Source organism: Sminthopsis crassicaudata, chromosome 3, assembly GCF_048593235.1.
Source record: "Sminthopsis crassicaudata isolate SCR6 chromosome 3, ASM4859323v1, whole genome shotgun sequence".
In the NCBI taxonomy this organism is placed as follows: Eukaryota; Metazoa; Chordata; class Mammalia; order Dasyuromorphia; family Dasyuridae; genus Sminthopsis; species Sminthopsis crassicaudata.
In genome coordinates, this window is record NC_133619.1 from 30,345,030 (window position 1) to 30,365,389 (window position 20,360).

At 38.4% G+C, this 20,360-nt stretch overlaps 1 protein-coding gene across 3 annotated transcripts in view; it reads right to left on the reverse strand.

The window, feature by feature from the left end:
• Nucleotides 1-20,360, reverse strand: part of SPATA16 (spermatogenesis associated 16) — a 295,979-nt gene that overhangs the window by 24,917 nt on the left and 250,702 nt on the right. For 2 of the 3 annotated variants that reach the window (XM_074298205.1, XM_074298207.1), the window contains 2 exons: nt 12,182-12,346; nt 7,095-7,178 (listed from right to left, as the gene is read on the reverse strand). In XM_074298205.1, the coding sequence (XP_074154306.1) occupies nt 7,095-7,178; nt 12,182-12,346 (249 nt within the window). Of the gene's footprint in view, nt 1-6,412; nt 6,646-7,094; nt 7,179-12,181; nt 12,347-20,360 lie in introns of those variants that run through there. The other variant, XM_074298206.1, reaches the window with a different exon arrangement.

Below are 20,360 nucleotides of genomic sequence, written 5' to 3' on the forward strand. Positions count from 1 at the left end.
TCTCTCTCTCTCTCTCTCTCTCTCTCTCTCTCTGTCTCTCTGTCTGTCTCTGTCTCTCTGTCTCTGTCTCTCTGTCTCTCTGTCTCTGTCTCTCTGTCTCTGTCTCTCTCTTTGTCTCTCTCTTTGTCTCTCTCTCTCTCTCTCTCTCTCTCTCTCTCTGTCTCTCTGTCTGTCTCTGTCTCTCTGTCTCTGTCTCTCTGTCTCTGTCTCTCTGTCTCTGTCTCTCTCTTTGTCTCTCTCTTTCTTCTCTCTCTCTCTCTCTCTCTCTCTCTCTCTCTCTCTCTCTCTCTTCTCTCTCATCTCCTCTCTCTCTCTCTCTCTCTCTGTCTCTCTCTCTCTCTCTCTCTCTCTCTCTCTCTCTCTCTCTCTCTCTCTCTCTCTCCTGAGACAATTGGGATTAAGTGACTTGCCCAGGGTCACACAGCTAAAAAGTATTAAGTGTCTGAGGCTAGATTTGAATCAGGTCCTCCTGACTTCAGGACCTGTGCTGTATCCACTGCACCACCTAGTTGTCCCTATTTCATTTTAAATAGTTTCTGAAATAATAACCAATTTTTAAAGCTAATTGGCAAGAAATGGAAATCCTGAGAAGTCAAAGAAACCTCCAGAGTCTTGGCTAATCAGGTAAAAAATAATAAATCAGAATTCCAAGCAGCCACCCTTGCTGTCTTGTCAAACATCAAAGGAATGGAAATGAATCTAGGAGGTCAGCATTCATGAATCAAGTTTCCTCCTGCTAGGCTTTTTTTTTTTTTTACTTTTTTTATAGGCCTATAACAAAGCGGAATCCTGAAAATTGTGGTAGGTAATGAGAATTTTGACAGACCCTTTAACTATGTGAAACTTGGAGGTGCCGCTATAATTCTGCTGCTTCAAATGAAAATTTCAAGTGTTTTCATTAGGTACAACAGCTGTTTCTATTACAAATAACAGATCTCGGAGGTAGTGATGTTGATACCAACTTCTAAAGGGTTTAAAATGAACACATACTCTACCCGTACTAGCTCGTACAATTACGGTTTAACTTTTTTTTTTCCTCTTTTTGCACATGCAAATGAACTCTATTGCACTAAGAGGAAATTACTTACTTGCTCCTGGAATTGTCTGAAAGTGATACTAGAATTCTTGGTAGATTCACATTAACCAAATTAAAAGCCCCTGGGAGAAATTGGACTCTCTGCTCCTTCTAATCCACAGCATCTTTCTAAAGACTTTATAGGAACCTCTGTTTGGAAGCCTACTTTCATGATTAAGGCTCTTGGGAATATGGAATATGGGCTGCTTCCCAAGTCACCTGTTACTGGGAGATGGAATAGGTGGCCCTGTCAGTTCCCATGAGCCTCCTACTTCTCCACCTTTTATGCTTTTGCCCTTCCCCTGACTTTCTGGGGTACAGGGAAATGTGACTGGGAATGGGCTCTCTCTTCCAGTTTTCCCCAGATGTGACCCAAGTTAGGAGCGCAGAATTCTACCCTGCCATCAGTGGGAAGGAGAGCTTGAACACCTAGCAGATGGCTTCACCTAGGAAGATGTGTTCAGGGGTGTCTCACACACAAGCAGGTTGGAGAACTTCTGATGGCCTATGATTTTAAGGATTCCTTTGAAAGTTCCATGGCCTTTCCAAATCCCTTCCCCAAGACAGAAGGCTAAAATTCCACTGATGGAATTGAACCTAACTTATTTACATTAAATTTTTTAATTTTAAATTAACTTGGAGTGGGAGAGTAAAGTTAGAAATACAATGGAAAGAAGATAAGTTTTTGGCTCTAGAGGAGCCAGGTTCAAATACCAGGTGGTGCAAGGTGGTGCGGTGGATAGAGTGCTTGAGTTGGAGGCAGGAAGACTCATCTCCATGAGTTAAAATGTGGCCTCGGAAACTTTCTAGCTGTGTGACCCTGTGTAAAGGGCTAGAACTGAGCAAATGCACTTGGAAAATGGAGCACGTGAGACTAATTGCCAATTGGACAATTCTAGCATGTTTGAAGGATGACCCTCCCCAACTATTTGGTGCTGGCTGGATCGGTGGGTGTGGACAAAGGAGAGGAAGTGGCATAAGTGGGTGGAGTAGGAGGAGGAAATTGAGGCATTCTCCAGGTGGTGGAGAGAGAGGAAGGAGGTGTGGAGATTGCTAGATCTAATCCCCTGACTGCAACTGCAAAAGACCAAGAATAAAGACATTTGATTATCCTGACTCTGGCTGATTCTGGGAAGACAGGGTTCCAACAACCCTGGGCAAGTTAATTCACTCTGCTTGCCTCAGTTTCCTCATCTGTCAAATGAACCAGAGAAGGAAATGACAAACCGGTCCAGTATCTTTGCCAAGACTACTCCAAATGGGGTCACAAAGAATCACAAGTGAATGAAATGACTCAATTACCTTTATCTTTCCCATGAAGAAAATGAAGGGGTAACACCAGATGGCCTGTGAGGGTCCTCCTGATTCTAAATCTATATTTTCTTGTGGTAATTATTATCAGTCATTTCAATATGCATAAGTTTATAAGATCCATTTATGTGTAAATGAGTTTTCAAGATTATCACAGAGTTTTAAGAGTTGGAAAGGACCTTAAAGACTGTTTAGTCCTACTCTTCTTTTTTAAAGATGAGAAAGTTGCAGCTCACAGGGAGCAGATGCTTTGTCCAGAGTGGCAAAGCAGTAAATAACGTAGCAGGAATTGAAAGCCCATTCCTCTAAGTCTAAATTCAGTGTTAATCTCACTGTACCGTGATAGCTCATCTTATCCTGAGAGCTCATTTAGATAGGAAAAGGGGGAGAGAAATTGAGGTCACTGAGCACTCCAGTGGGTGGAGCAGGGGATCACCAGTGAGAAAAGAAAGGGGCCAAGGCTAGGAGGCTGGAAGTGCCGAAGTCTGCCTTCATCTACTTCACATTTATGCCTTTAACCAGTCCTGAGCAAAGGATGGGGCCCATTTCACATCAACTAACCAATCAACAAGCACTTATTAAGCACCTACTATGTGCCAGGCATTCTTCTAGGACCTAGAGACACAGGGACAAACTAGAGTCTCTTATTACCCTCAAGGATCTTAAAGTACAAGTCCATTGCTCTTTGTGTAATTCACACTGATGATCAATGGCCTTAGACTGCTTTCCAGATAACCAGCCTGGGATAGTAAGACTTACTATGGAGAGAAAACTTGGGGTTGAATGAGAAATTTGAGCAGCAAAATCTGTTGTGTAAAATTATGCTCATTAATGAGCATTTTCAGCTCTGTACTACCTAGTATTTAAACTCACGTACAAGTGAGCAGAATTCTTCCACAGTGTAGAGAACTTTCACTGTCTAGAAATACTTTGATCAATTCATGAAAGGTTGTGCTTTTGGAAGTGCAGGAAACTCTCAGTGTGGAAACTCCCTGCTCTGATACAGATAGCAGCTCATCTATGCTTTCTAGACCAAGTAACAGCTGGGACCTCTTCTTAAGCAGTGGGTATTATGAATCCCAGCTGCATGCTCTTAAATTTCCTAATCAAACAATGGAGAAAAATGCTTTAGATACTAACATATAGTTTATAATCTCCAGTTAATGGGAAATTGAGTCATTAGTCTTTAAAAGAGTTAAGATTCAGTCATGGATCTGGGCAAATTGATAGGCTAATGGTAGCAGATATCAAGGAACTAATGAATCAACAAGCATTGGTTAAGTATTTACTATGTATGTAAGTGATATAAGGAAAACACCCAAACTGAACCCTATACTCTGCATTACATTCTAAAGAGAGAGATAATATGTATGTATAAACTAGTTTATATATATATATGTATATATATAAACAAGATATAAAATATTTATCTATAAATAAAATATTTAAATAATAATTATTTAATATTATATAAATAATAAATATATAATAAAATTATATAAAATAGATACAAAATGTTGATAGGGGCTGAGAGGAAAGGAAGGTATCTTTGCATAAATTTTGTTTCTTTCCTGAAATAAACAACACTTCCTGAACCACCTTTCTTCCCTAGTGGTCAAAGGTACCAATGGTTGTGCCTTCCTCTGGTCTAAGATGTCCCTGTTCTCCTCCATCCTTTGCCCACATCCTCCTTTCTCCTTTCTGGATCATTCTGAATGCATCTGCCAATCAGCATATCTCCCATTGTTTCAACAATGCCCCCTTCAGTCCTTCTGGCCTCATAAATTTAAATTTCTTATGACTGAACTTCCCAACTTCAGACTTTTCTAGAGTATTTCTGTCTTCTTTTCTCCCAAAACTTCCTTTCTTGTATTTATCAGTGGATATGCTGTGTCTCAAAGAATGGCGAACTGAAAGGGTATTTAGAAACTTTTTGCTAAGATCTTTCATTTTACAGAAGAGAGAACAGAGGGATGACACAAATAGTTAGTGGTTGAACAAGGATTTGAACCCAGATCCTGTGATTTCAAATTCAGCCTTCTGAGTTGGGTATTTTTCCCACTCAATCAACATCATCTTTTGCTCAGTCCTGCTTTGAGAGTTTCACAATCACAGGCACCAACAAATCTTTTGAGACTTTAAGACATCCCCTACCCCTCTGCACCCCCCCCCAGAAGGTTGCTTGATCCAAAAGTCACATGAATATTTTGCTAGAATTTTGGGACTTCTTAAAATAATTCAAATTCAAATACGGGAAGTGACATGCGTGGGAGGCGAACAATGTTCACAAGACACATGGATTACATGTAAGATCCCAGCGTGCATTATATTATACATGCCATGCCATGCTATACTATGTTACAATGTGCCATATTATATTATACCCTATGTGTTTTAGTTTATATGTACTATATCATGCCATGCCATGCTATACAAGGCCATATTATATTAAGCCATATATATTATAGTTTATATATATACTATACCATGCTATGCCATATCAAACTATACTATGTTATACTATACTATACCATATTATATTATATTAGTCTATATTTATTATATTATATTACATTGTATTATGTTATATTATAATATATTACACTATATTCATTATATTACATTATGTTCTGTTCTGTTCTATTCTATTCTATTCTACTATGTGATGTCATGCCATGCTATACTATATTATACTATGCCATATCATATTATACTATACTACACTATATTATATTATTTTATTTTATATTATATTATATTACACTATACCATATTATATCATACTATACTATATTATATTATATTATTTTATTTTATATTATATTACACTATACCATATTATATTATACTATACTATATTATATTATACCATGCCATACTATACTATGTTATGGTATTGGGACAACGGATGGTACAGGGGATGGACTGCTGGGTCTGGAGTTAGGAAGACCTGAGTTGAAATCCAGTCTCACATATTTACTAGTTGTGTGATCCTGAGTAAGTCACCTAATCTCTTTTTGCCTTAATCCACTGAAAAAGGAAATGGTGAATCCTTCCAGTATCTTTGCCAAGAAAAGGCCATGGACAGTGCTGGTAAGCTAAGCTCCTCAGGGTCACCAAGAGCTGGCCATGACTGAACAACTAAATGCTATGTAGGGTATTCTATAAGTGTGTACTGTATTGTGTTGTGGAAACTATATGGCATCACTGTGACACAGGGTAGTATCTGTGCACAGATGGAGAGTGCCCCAAAGGAGGGCATGAGCAACAGGGGCACCTGGGAGAGACCTCTTCTAGAAGGAGTCTTGGCAGAAATCAGGGAAGCCAGGATACGATAGTAAAGATGGAAAATGTTCCCAGGATGGGGCCCAGCTGATGAATAGGCAGAGTCTGGAGATGGAGGAGGTGCATGAGAAACAGCAGGGAGGTCCTTTCTGGGCAACCCTCTGAGACCATGCATTTTAAGTAGTTATAGATCTTGGCCAACACAGGGCATTTTCTCCCCAGGGGCTCCACATGAAGCTGGAAATGCATGTCTAGACTAAAAAAAATGATCTGGTTGATCAGTCTGATCTCTGCTGATCTTGGACATTGAGTAGTGCTGGTCCAGGGGAGAAGAATGTTTGGTACTAGTAATAATAGCAATTATACCATTTTTTTTCCTTTTTGCTGAGGCAATTGGGGTTAAGTGACTTTCCCAGGATCACACAGCTAGGAAGTGTTAAGTGTCTGAGGCCAGTTTTAAACTCAGGTCCTCCTGACTTCAGGGCTGACACCCAGCTACCCCTGGACCATGTTTTTTTTTTTTTTTTTTTTTTTTTTTTTTTAAAGAGAGGCAGGATGGATTAAAAGCTGGTGTTTATCTGAAAGACCTTGGGCTCAAGTCATACCACCTCAGGAGGCCATTCCCTGCAGCTCTAAGTGATAAAGCAGATGCTGACCTTCATGGGTCCTGGATGGGAGGGTGTTTCACCAAGACTATAACAGTAAAATCACAAATTTGGTCCTAAAGACCCCAAAGACTCATTTGTAGTGGAGACATTTCTTTATGACTTTTCTTCCAAGGCTGTTTCATGAGCTGCATCCTCTGTCTGATGAGAAAAGGCAAACCCAAAGGGTGGAAGGTGCTTATGATCTCCGCTGAGTAGATGTGGACCTGGAATAGCCTTGTCCGGAGCACTTCCTCTGCAGAAATGGGTAGGTGGGTGGGGGTGGCAGGTACGATGCTACATTGGAAAGGACTGGCTGTATCCTGGGCTCTGTAGGTAATTAGAAAGCAGCAGGATTGAAGGCCTGCCATCAAAACCTCATTGCATTCAGTTTTTTAATTTTTTTTTTGATTCCCTGTAACTTAACTATTATCTTTTTTTTAAATAAAGAAAAAAAATTAAAACATTATTAAAAGAAGGAAAAAAGAATAAATGACCAAGATGGAAGAAGGAGATAGTGAAAATGGGCTATTCAGTAGTGTGAGATAATGAAAGACCAGGAAGCCATAGACTCACAGTCTGCTGGGAAAGATGGGGATTTGAGGGAAGACGATCAAATTAAACTCATCCCCCTTGATGCTGAAGATGGGCACAGAGCTGGACACAATAACCAAAAGACCTTCTTTTCACCTTCTTGACAGATGTGACTGACCCCAAATGGACACTGACTCAGAGCAACCCACTCTGACCACTGCCCCCAGCTGCAGAGCTTTATTTACCTTCTGTATTTTATTCCATACCCGTTCTTTATCATTCTTTCTGCCTTCAAGGGTGTCCATAGCATCTGACATTAGCGACTGCAGCTGTGGAGGCAAGATAAAGATGATCAGGGTGGGATTCACACAGAAATAACTTCTCTAAATGCACAGATTAAAACCTAATTAAAAAATCATTTGTACGCTGATGATTTTATTACTCAGCCGTCAGACGGGCAAGCGTAGCCACCTCATATCTCCGCCTTAGCCGCTGCTGAGCGCTATTATTATGGGTATAAAATATGGAACGCTGAGAAAATTCCCCTAGAATGTCTGTCCTCAACATATAGGTTTTAATGCAAGAAGTGTGGATGTTTTGTAAAAACAGATTTGGGCTGTAAAGAACGACGGCTGTACCAAATTCTCTCGGGGAATGCTCTGCAGTACATGGATGATTTTTAGTATTTTTCTCCCGAGGCTAATGTATCATAATTCTCGGCATCATGTAAAAGCTCATCAGAGAAAAACAGTAAAATTGAGATGTTTTTATTGCTTCTCAAAGGATGGAGCTCATTTAAGTTCTCTCCGTGGCTTTTTGTTTCAAAAGAACAACATCTCTCTCTTTCTCATTTTTAAGACCCCACTAACAGTCAGATGAGGTAAAAACTCCCCAGTTTTCCAAGAACAAAGCTAATCAAATTCCAGGTTTAAACTATCTCACATGGCTGCAAAGCAATGCAGTAAAAAGGAGTAATTTAGCAGGGTCAGGCATAGACACAGGGTCCCAGCAAGGGCCAGCTCACTTTTCCTTGATGCTGGAGCCTAGAAGCCTAAGCTGATCTTTTTGAGTGCTGGGTACCAATGAGGATGGAGAGCCAAACGGCAACCACTGGATAGTTAGTTACTATGTATATAGCACTGGAGGAATGGAGGGAGTGCCCAGGAGCAGTTTCTTAAGAACTCATTTGGAAAAAGAAAAGAAAAGAATACTCATAATAACCAGATAGACTTGTAGTCCGAAAGGCTCTCCAGTCAGAGGCAGCAAAAGCAAAATATGCCTATGGGAAAGTGCCGAGAGAATTGGAGACCCAAGGCACGGACCAATAGGGATGAAAAAGGATCATCAGCGATTGGTGAGACTGAGGCAGGGGTTCAGATAATTATATCCCAAGCTCAAAGGCTCCAAGGGCTCTGGAAGCCCATCTGAGTGGAGACCAAATCAAGCTACCTCCTTCATCCAAGAGGAAACTGGGGAGCTGAGCTTGGTCCTGACAACAAGTCCTTATTCAGGAATTAAGTCTGGACAAAGGAGTAAGCAGAAAACATCAATTACTGTTAATAATACTGTAAAAGTATCATTACAGATTCAGAGATATCCAAATCCAACTGAGAAGACAGTAACCTCATGATAATGTTTAAGCAGAGAATCAAATTAGAATGGATTTTCCCAGAAAGACTGTGATTAATAATAATAATAAGAAATCATCATAATAAATAAAACATTTTTGATGGCTCCTCCTATGTGTGAGGTACTGTACTAAATATTTTATTATTTCATTTGATCCTCATGACAATCATTTCTATACTACCAAGCATCCAGAAAGGAAGAATAGAAGTCCCAAAGAGCCTCAGTCAGGATCATATAAGACTTGGCAACTTCTACATAAAGGAAAAGAAATCTGGGAAGATAGTATTCTAAAAGGCAACAGATAGGCTTATAAGCATCAAATCACCTTGGGCAAGATTGAGTTTGATCTTACAAGGGAAAAATAGGCTTTTAACAGCATAGAGGAATTTTAAACATTCTAGATGAAACAAACCAGAGCTTAGCTTTGAAATGCAAACAAAAGTCAGGAGAAAGCCAGAAAGGTAAATTTATATGAATAATTGGAAGGAGTTCTATGATGATAGTCGGGTTAATAATCATCTAATGAGGGAAAAGAAATATGTCCATGAAATATTGGTTCTGTTCTGATGATTTTAAGGTGGGAATGAAACAAGATTGTATAAGATATACATATTATTTGTATGAAGAAGAAATAGTTCTATATATAGAAGAGAACAAGAAGGTCCAACTATTTCTCAAAATTTAGTTATGTGAGAAGAGTATACAAATAAGCAAAAAGGAATGGGGGACAAGAATCAGATGATCATAAGATATGGACAAAGATGGCTGAAGAAACCCATGTATTTACTAACACACAAAGAATCTGGTGAAGAAACACATACAACTCAACAAGTGTCAATAGGGAGAATAACACTGGGCAAAGAATTGTCACAAACACAAAGATGTAAAGTCAGTCTGGAGGCTGATTTTTTGGGCAGGAATCAAAAGGGGGGAAAAGTAAAGCAAAAAGCTGAAAATTAAAGAAGGACTATTCATTAATTGAGGATTGGTTAAATAAGCTGTTGTATGCCAAGCAGTTGAGTGTTGTTGAGAAGGGATTTGGGGACTTCACGCAAAAGAAGGACTTATCTGGTTGTGATGTTATCTTTGACATGAAACTGGTAGGAACAGTTTTATATAGGAGTTACATTATGCTATATGAGCTTAATCCCTCCTAGAGACTGGGCCTTCTCTAGGTGGGATTATGTTCTCAAAGCTTCGGGAGTGAATATTAGTACTATTATATTTAATATGTCTGAAGCAAATGTCTATTTGTAAAATTCATTTAGTAATAAATAGTTAAGTTGGAGTAGGATGCTTGTAAGTGGTCCCTAACAAATCATAGAGAACATTAGTAATGGAGAAAAATTCTTCCCTACCAAGCTTTCAGAGTACCTGCGAATCCTGTTGGGAATTTGTAGCCCATCTGATCCAGAGAGAGTAGGACCAGAACTTCTTTGTTATTTAAATGTTTTGTATGGTTCAAAGATAAATCTCTTTCAAAGAAGACATCTCTTACTCCTGAACTTCCAAATGTGCACCAATTTTTTTAATTTAAAAAATGAAAAAAAGGAATAATTTTCATATATAAGATAGAATATATTTAATACTATATATTGAGCTGTGAATCTCTATTTCATATAATTAGCTTTAAAATAAATTTATTTTCCTATATATATGAATTATATGTATGCATATATCATAGCAATTTAGCAATATGATGATTTCAAAATATAAATGGTATTCACTTTAAATAAATAAAAATAAACATATTACTTTTTTCAGTAAGTACCCTAGCTTACTTTGAAAAGTATTTAAAAATTTTGCAGCCCTTTTTGTAGTGGCTAGAAATTGGAAAATGAATGGATGTCCATCCATTGGAGAATGGTTGGGTAAATTATGGTATATGAAGGTTATGGAATATTATTGCTCTGTAAGAAATGACCAGCAGGAGGAATACAGAGAGGCTTGGAGAGACTTAAATCAACTGTTGCTGAGTGAAACGAGCAGAACTAGGGGATCATTATACACTTCAACAATGATACTGTACGAGGATGTATTCTGATGGAAGTGGCTATCTTCAACATAGAGAAGAGCTAATCCAATTCCAATTGATTAATGATGGACAGAACCAGCTACATCCAGAAAAGGAACACTGGGAAATGAGTGTAAACTGTGAGCATTGTTGTTTTTTTTGTTTGTTTTTTTTGTTTTTCTTCCCAGATTATTTTTACCTTGTGAATACAATCCTTCCTTTGCAACAACAACAACAAAATTCGGTTCTGAACATATATATTGTACTTAAGATATACTATAAGATATTTAATATGTATGGGAATGCCTGCCATCTAGGGGAGGGGGTGGAGGGAAGGAGGGGAAAAATTTGGAACAGAAGGGAGTACAAGGGATAATGTTGTAAAAAAGAATTACCTATGAATATGTACTGTCAAAAATGTTATAATTATAAAAATTAATAAAAAAAAGAAAGAAGGGACAAATGTGCTGAATATCAGTAATAAATAAATCTGCATGAAAATTAATGACCCTAAGGGTAGAAGAAGGGTAGAGCACAACATCTGAATAGAAAAGAACATGAAATAAAAGCGATATTATTCGGGAGGGGTGAATTTCAGATTTTTCTGCTTGATAATGAGTATAGATAATGTTTAATAAAGAAACAAAAGAGGAATCATAAAAATTTCTTTTTGAAAAGTATATAACATATGTTTATTTCAAAGTCCTTAACTTCCTATTAACCTATTAACTTCCTTCCTTGACTGTACATTTAAAATTCTGGCCTTTTCTCTTGATTCAAAGCTTTACTCAGTCCACCTTTTCACTATGCTACAAGAGCCTGAAATCTCTGAAATAAAATTTACCCCTAAATATGGGGACAGGGATAAGAAGCTGTCCTCAAGCCAGAAGATCTGGATTCCAATCCTACCTAGGAAAGATTTGATATGTGTGATATTGCTCAAGGTAATTTCTTGGGGCTCTGGGTCACTCTTCAAGCTTATAAAATACTGCCATGAATTGTTAAAGGCAATTTTCTGGCACCTATGAAATTACAGTTTGGGGTATTTCATCTGTAAAATCAGAATTAGATTTGATAATGTCTAATGTTCTTTTCAGCTCTATACGTATGTCCTGATTCTTCTTTATGCCTTCTATGGCTCAGGCAAACCATAGGACTCTGTAGCTCAGAGCATGTTACCACCATTCTCCCACCCTGCCTTGGGAGGAATCATTATACAATGGAAAGAGCTCTTTGGGATCAAGAGAGAATTGAGTTTCCCTCCTGTCTCTTTTACTTATTACCTCTTGGGAAAGTCTGCTCTGTCACTTGGCAAGTGAGGGGTTTAGTTTGGTAGATTCCAAGGTCCTTCTGAGCTCTAAATAAATAAGACCATGATGCTCTCAGTTTCCTCATATGAAAAACTAAAAAGTTGGACTAAGTAACTTCTAAGGTCCTTTAACCTTTAAATCCATGGTCATATGATCCCGTATGATGTATACTATACAGTTGGGAGTACTAAGACAAACCCCCCCCCCCCAAAATGAAACAGGCTTTGTCTTCAAAGAGCTCCTACTGAATATTTATCTAAGGATAAATGACTCAACGTTCTAGGACTACATCTGATCATCTACTTCTTCCCAGTGACCATCCCTCCCCTTGGCTTAGGGCCCCCAAGAAACCCAAGGAAATGTTAAAAGAGATCCTCACCAACTCAGCATCCTGCTGACTGATGTCTTGGAGATAGGGGATAGTGGCCAGGTCAGCCATTGCTTGGTTGATCACTTGGGACTGTTCCTTGACTCTCTGCAGTCGGCTGAGGAGGCTGGCGTACTGTAACTTCTCGATCACACCAGAGCATGCCCGGAAACTCCCCTAGCCTCTCGGCAAAAACAGAGGTTTTAGAAGAGAAATCAAATGAACAGGGCTTCCCCCAGGACACTGGGTTTACCGTCTCCCCAATATGCTAACCCAGAGGAAGGCACTTAGGAGAAATGTGTCCACAATGACCTCTTTAAAAGACTTCTTTCATGTCTTTTCTGATCTAGAAAGGAGAAACTTCAAAGAACAGATGGAGAATATAGTGTTTTATATAATAGAGATGTAAGTACTGAAATTAATCTGCAATTTCATCTATGTAAGTAAGTATATCCTCCAGTAATATCTATCACAGCTCTGTTGTAACTTCCCGTCTATAGGAAGATCTGTGACCCCTGGTGTTTTTGTGGATTCATCTTGTTTGCCCTGTGGACTGCCATTATTGTTATTATGGTGCAGTGGGTTAAACACTGAATTTGGTGCTCAGAGACTTGGGGACAAATCCAGGGCTTGTCATATATGTCACTTAGGGCAAGCCACGTAAGTTCCTTAGTCTCTCAGTCAATTGGGAAGCACTTTGTACCAGGCATGGGGACATGAAAAAAGGAAAAGATGTCCCTGATCTTAAGAATCTCACAGTCTAGCGGAGGAGACCACATGCAAAAAGCTAGGATACAGGCAAGATATCTATTAGGTAAATTGGGGATAATCTAGAGAAGACACTCAGCTTGAGGAGGATCAGGAAAAGCTAGCACTTGAAGGAAGCTCATGAATCCAGGAAACAGAGGTGAGAAGGAAGACATTTCCAGACAAGGGGGATAGGAAGGGAACATGCTTTATCAGGAGATAAAAGTCCTGTGCAAGGAAGAGCATGGAGCCCAACATCGCTGGATGGTATTTCATGTCCATAAGAGAGATGTAAGGTATAAGGAGACCAGAAAGGCAGGGAAGATACACTTTGTGAGGGGCTTTAAAAGCCAAACAGGGGTTTTATATTAGATCCTGAGGGCAACAGGGAGGCACTGGAGGTGATTGAATAGGAGGGTAATGTAGTCAGACTGTATTTTTCCCCCCAGGTTTCCAACATTCATTTTTATTAAGTTTTAAGTGTCTGAGATCACATTTGAACTCAGATCCTCCTGACTTCAGGGCTGGTGCTCTATCTACTGCACCACCTAGCTGCCCCAACATTCATTTTTCCAAGATTTTAAGTTCTAAATTTTCTCTCTCTCTTTATCTCTCCCTCCCAAAGACAACAAGCAATCTGATCTAGGTTATATATGAACAATCATGTTAAACACATTTCTACATTACTCATGTTGTGAAAGATCAGAAGAAAATGGAAAAACCATGAGAAAGAAAAAAAGACAAGTGAAAATAGTACGCTTCAATCTACATTCAGATTCCATAATTCTTTCTCTGGATACCCAAGACATTTTCCATCTTAAGTTTTTTGGAATTGTCTTGGATCATGGTATTGTTGAGAAGAGCTACGTCAGTCATAGTTGATCATTGCAGTGTTGCTGTTACTGTATTGTATAGTACAGTGTACAGTATTCTCCCAGGTCTTCTCACTTTACTCAGCATCAGTTCATGTAAGACTTTCTAGTTTTTTCTAAAACCTGTCTGGTCATCATTTCCACAACTTTTCTAGCCATTCCCCAATTAACGGACATACCCTCAATTTCCAATTCTTTACCACCACAAAAAGAGCTGCTGTAAATAGTTTTTGGTACATGTGGGTCTTTCCTCCTCTTTTCCCCTAAGATGTGCATTATTTAGGAGTCTGATAGCTGAATCCATGATGGTCTGGAGTGGGGAGAGGAGACCAAGGCAGGAAGATCAATCAGTAGATTACTATAGTAGTCTAGGTGTGAGAGCCTTCATCATCTTGGTGAGAGAAAAAAGTATATGAGACAGATAGAATGGGGATAATAATGATAGAGCTTGATAACTATTTGGATAAAGAGGGCCAATGAAAGAAAGTAAGGAGTTCAGGATTAAGGGATTAAGATGGTAGGTGTTAAGCCAGGGTGTCAGGCAGAGATGGAGGTACTGTCCAAATAGGAAGAGGGTTTTGGAAAAAAACAATGAATTTAGTTTTGGACAGTTGAATTGAAGATGTGTATGAGACATCAAGCTCGAGATGTCCAGTAGGCAATTGGAGATTCAAGACTGGAGCTCAGCAGACGGGTTAGGACTGGACAAATATACCCTAGAATCATTTGCACAGAGATTATAGTTAAGTGCATGAAAGTTGATGAACTCACCAAGTGAGAGTATAAAGGGAGAAGAGGAGGATCCTGGACTGAGTTCTTGGAGAAACCCATGGTTAGTGAGTGTGAACTGGATAAAAATCGAACAAAGGAAACTAAGAGAGAGTATTCAGAGTAGCAGGGGGAGAACCAGGAGAGAACAATTCTAGAAAATGCAAGAAGAGAATATGAAATTGAAGAAGGTGATTCGAGTGTTGAAGGCTTCAGAGAAGTCAGGGAGAATGAGGATTGAGAAAAGGCAACTGGATTTGGTGATTACAAATTATTGGTAACTTTAGAGATAGGAGTTTCAGTTGAATGGTGAGGTCAGAGGGTATACTGCAAAGAGTTAAAAAGAGAGTGAGAAGAGAGGATATAGAAAAGATGACCTTCTTAACACATTTAGCCACAAAAAGGGAGAAGAGCTATGGTGATGGATGGATGTGAAGAAGACATGGGTATGTTTCTAGGCAGGAGGGAAATAGCTAGTAGAAAGAGAGAGACTGAAGATTAATGAGAGAGTGGGGAACCACAAAGGGGGGTGGAAAAGGCAGGATGAATAGGGTCATTTGTGCATGTACAGAAGTGTGCATTGATAAGGAAAAGGACCCCTTTGTAGGACAGGACAGGTGGTGGGAGGTATCTGGGAGAGATATGAGATGGCGGAGGGGAGATTCAGAGGGAGCTCTTGCCAATGGTTGTAACAACTTTGCAGTGAAATATGAAGCAAGTTTCTCAGCTGGGATAGTAGAGAGTCCTAGGTGGCTTAGGGAGCAAAGGAAAAGTTCAGAAAACTCTAGGTAGTGAATGTGATAGGGAGTCAATTAGAGAGATCTAAAAGGAATCCCTTGTGACAAGTTAAAATTACACAACTAATTTATAATGAATGAAGTCAGCACAGTTTTGTCTTTTTCTGTCTTCATCAGTATGTGAAGAGGACCAGAGGAAGAACAGGGGAATAATCCAAGGTTAAGAACTGGTAGCCTATCCAGAGAGAGAATTGTGGGAACTGAGTGTGGATCACACTCTTTTTGTTGTTTGCATTTTGTTTTATTTCTCATTTTTTTCCTTTTTGATCTGATTTTTCTTGTGCAGCATAACTGTGGAAATATGTACAGAAGAACTGCACATGTTTTACATATATTGGATTACTTGCCATGTAGGGGAAGGGGTAGGGAAAGGGAGGGAGAAAAAAATTTGGAAGACAAGGTTTTGCAAGGGTGAATATTAAAAATTATTTATGCCTATGTTTTGAAAATAAAAAGCTCTAATAATTTAAAAAAGAATTGGTGGGAAAGATTTTTGATAGGACAAAGGGGCAAGGGACTTCAGAGAAGAGGAAAGTAAACGAGTTCAGTAGGGATCAAGATGGAGAAGGGAGGAGAGTATAGTCCATGCAAAAAGAATAGCTTGGGAAATGCTTGAAAGATTGGAGGTCATGGTAAAGACAAAGACCAATGCTTGGGGTTGCAAACCATAGAGCGGTGAAATGATAGCAGATTGCAATCAGAAGAAGGGATTTCAAAGTACATGAACATGGAAGTGGTGAATTTTTGGATGATGACAAGGTCAAGGGTATGACCATCTCAGTGTGTGGCTAGTGGGGCTGGAAAAACACACAGGAAATAGTAAGCTGAGGAATTGTGAAGTTATGGAGTGGAGGACTAAGGTCAAAGAAAAGTAGTAAAACAAGAAGCATGCATCAAATGCTCAGAGTATGGTTAGTTATGGAAGCAGTCTTGAAGAGAGTAAATTCAAGGAAGTGATGGATACATCAGTGAGTCAACACACATTTTAAAAAATGCTTATTTTTGTGTCAGGCACAGAGAAAAATAAAACCATAGTATCTGACCTCAAGGAGCTCATATGTTAATGGGAGAGCACAGGCAAGGCACTATGGCTACATAAGAGATGCAGTGTAAGTGGAAGAAACTCTCAGAAGGGAAGGCACTAGTGGATGAGGGGTTGGGGAAAGAGATGGGAAGCAGGAAATTTCCTGGTGTGAAATACAGATTGATTGGTCCAGATGATCCCTAAATTCCCTTTCAGCTCTAAATTTTAGGGCTATCTAAGAAATGATCATCTTGTTCTTAAGCTGTGAGCTGTAATCATTTGCACATTATTATGTTTCTCTGCTCTCCAAATCATTCCAACCCAATCTCTGTCAATAATAAAATAGAAACTTTATACTCATCAAGGATACTTTGAATGGAAAAAAGACAGGATTCATGAACCTCAAATGAGTCTATGAAATCAGATGAGATTTTGGAATATCCAACTCTCAAGGCATGCCTGTGCTTGATCTGCCCAATTCTTGTTTATTCTAATATAAGAAAAGAAATCTCCTTCCTTTAAGAAAAGCTCCAATAGTGCTTTTAATATTTTATAGAAAAGGGAGAAACATTTCCCCAGTGATGAATGCACATCATAACATGCTTGAGTTTATGTTCTGGCTTAAAGCAAAAAAATTCTTGTAAACAGCAGTCATCAGAGTTTATTCCAGAGGCTGAAGACTCTGGAGGACAAAGTTCAAGTGTATTATTTCTTTTTCTTTGAGATCACATAAAAATCTTAAAAAAACCCCAAAAAACAAAAAAACAAGCCTTATGGAAAAACACCCAGACTTAATTGTTTTCTATGATGAGAAAGTAGTTGTTTTTTTTTTTTTTTTAACACACACACATATGTGTGTGTATATATATGTGTACACACACACACACACACACACATATATATATATATATATATATAGCACATGCTTATAATTGCCTATACATGTGGACAGATAAAAAGACAGACAGATATAAAATACAAAGACTGATAGCTGGATGGATAGACAGATGTTAGACAAATAGATTCTCTCCTATAGAAGCACACATGTATTCATATGTGTGTAGCACTTATGTAGCATTTTAAAGTTTGCAAATATTTTACAAATATCTCATTTTATTCTTGCAGCAACTTTAGAAAGTAGACACTATTGTTATCATTCTGATTTTACAGATGAAGAAAATAAGACACAGAAGTAGAGACTTTTTTAGAATCACAGTTACTAAGTGTCTGAGGCAGGATTTGAACTTGTCTTCATGACATCCTAGATTTATATAAATCTGTCATCTCTAGAATTTCGAGAACACTATGAAAGAGCGAGGAAACAGTTGAAATCTAAGGAACAGGTGGAATATAAATGAAGATTAGTAAACTATACATATGATAGTCCACTAAGGAGATCCCTGACTAGTTTAACTAATACCACCTTGTCTATGAAAAAAAGGAAGCCACCTAAATCACTTCTTTCTAGTTTATCACTTTTTTGAATTCTGGGAATTTATCAATCCACAGGGTCTGAGAGCTGCAAATGAGTTTGATGATTCTTTTCTGTGAGCCACTGAAGCAAACTGCTTGTCTATTCAGGTAAAGAATGAAGCTCTCTTAATGGGATTCTGTTCATCGGTGGTGATCAAGTCCAAGAAGAAAGATTTAATTGAAGAAAGATAACTTCCTTTGTATTTCTTTAAAAAAAAAAAGTGTGTCACTGGGTTTGTGGGGAAAAAGTTGTTTAGAGAATCATCATTTCTAAAGGAAGAGAAAGCTCCAGCTTTCCTAGAACAAAATCTCTCAATATAACTTCTCCAAGCACTTAAAAAATACAAGTAACAGCAGGCTTTTGTTAGCATGATCTATGTAACATGCAAAGAAAGTGGCTCCAAGTACTATCAAGAGGGCATAGCTCCCTACTCAATTCTAAATGAAAAGGTGAAAAAAACATTCTAAACATATTTAAAGAATGAGCAATGATGGAAAGAATTAGCCTAAACATTTAAAGGTTGCAAGGATGAGTCCAGAGGGGAGTGAGCCTTCCCAAGAGAAACCCTTGAACTTCACTGATATTAAAGAGCTACCAACCAGCAGGAGGGAAAACAATGCAGGAGCAAGGTTGGAGCTGAGACTTTATTCAGGTGAGGCTCAAGGTGAAGTCATTTGCACTTTCAATGGAGGCTTCAGGCACAGAATCAGGGAAGTTTAATAGACATTACAATGAAATGATTGGTGAATAAGTGGTACTGGATGATGTGCAGTGAAAGCCCATATAATAAAAATGCGGGGAATGTATTTGTTGCAGATATAACATCTCGACACATTAATTGTCCAAAAAATAAAATAAATACAGATTGCTGCTTCTTTGAGATGTGCCCATGTAAATGGTTTTCATGCTCCACTTGGAAAAAAAAAAAAAGTAAAATTAATGAGGCATTAAAAAAACATGGTTAAGTTAGGTCATTTGGGGGCACGTCAGCTTGGGAAGGAAGCTTCATGTATGGCAAGTCTTATTTTTTACCCATAAGTTTTTATTTTAACCCGCCCACGTTTAGCCCAATAAATATAGTATTTGAGTTTTGAACTAGACTGCAAGTAATGCAAGTAAAAATGAATGGAAAAGATAGTGTATCAACAGGCCACTCAGGGGACAATGAATCAATAATGAGTACAGGAAGTGACTGCAGATAAAGGCTACTGCTGCTGCTGCTGGATACAAAGCAATTAGGAACAGAAATGTTTTCAAGGGAAAAGATAATGCTGGTTGGACTTAATTCTCTTCACTAACAGATACCTTGGTTAATGTCTGTTGACTCAATGGTGGAGCAGAGGAGATCCAGTTTTCTTCAAACTGCCAATGGGACACAATGTTGGACAAATCCTACCAAAGTGGAAGAGCTTTAAGAAGATCCTCGGGGCCATTTTGTGTGTCTCTTGCCTGAGGATCAGTCCAGCAGAGGTTGGACTTATCTAACTGCCTGGCTGCCCTGGCTTTTTGGGACCACAGAAATACCTACCAAGTTTTACAGGGGTCATGGTCTGTATTTTATGGAAGGAAGGCTCACACCAGCATAGATCCTTGAAATACGGGAACTCCATTTAGAATGAAGGGCAAGAGTAGGGGATATTCTGATGATATCTTTGTATTCCTATATTTAAAATGCCTACTCTTAGATGGCACTTAGCATTTATATAACACCTTATTAAGATTTGTAAAGTGCTTTACAACGATTAACTCATTTGATCTTCACAACAGCTGGAGGAGGTAGTTGCTATTATTATTCCCAATCTACAGATGAGAAAACAGAGATAAAAAAGAGATTAAGTGACTTGCCCAAGATTGAACATCTAGTAATTATCCGAAGGACTGGTTTTGAACTCATTTTCCTGACTCTAACTAGGTTTCATACATAAATGGTTTCTTGGTAAAGAATAAATCACTTAATTTCAAGTGGAGTACATGGTGCATGTACTCAGAACTGTCATCTATAATAAGTATGGATGCTCTTTTAACTGACCCAAATGGCAACTCCTCTTTTACTTGGAGGATGATTTGATTGAAAACTTTATTTCATGATTATCTGACGATAAGCCTGGTTGGGCTAGTCTTCATGTGGCAAACATAGTCTGTCTTTGGCCTGCCTACACTTAAGACAATTTTTTAAATTAGGAAAATATCTTTTTTTAAAATATTATTTTGATCTATCTCCATTAAAGGGAAAAAAATCCTTTTCAACAAATATAAATAGTCGAACAAAACAAATTCTCTTACTGGTCATGTTCAAAAATTATATGCCGAGTCCATTACATCTTGTCAGTCTATACTATACAGGACTGTACTTGAGATTTGCTATGGCTTGTCAGAGCTTACACTTGCCTCGTATAGCCTTCAGGCATCCAGTCATACAACCTCCAATGAAACGTCTGAAGAGGAATTTAGTGGAGCAAGCAGTTCAGTGAAGATTTTGGAACCTCTAAGACTATGTGTTTTTTGGAGA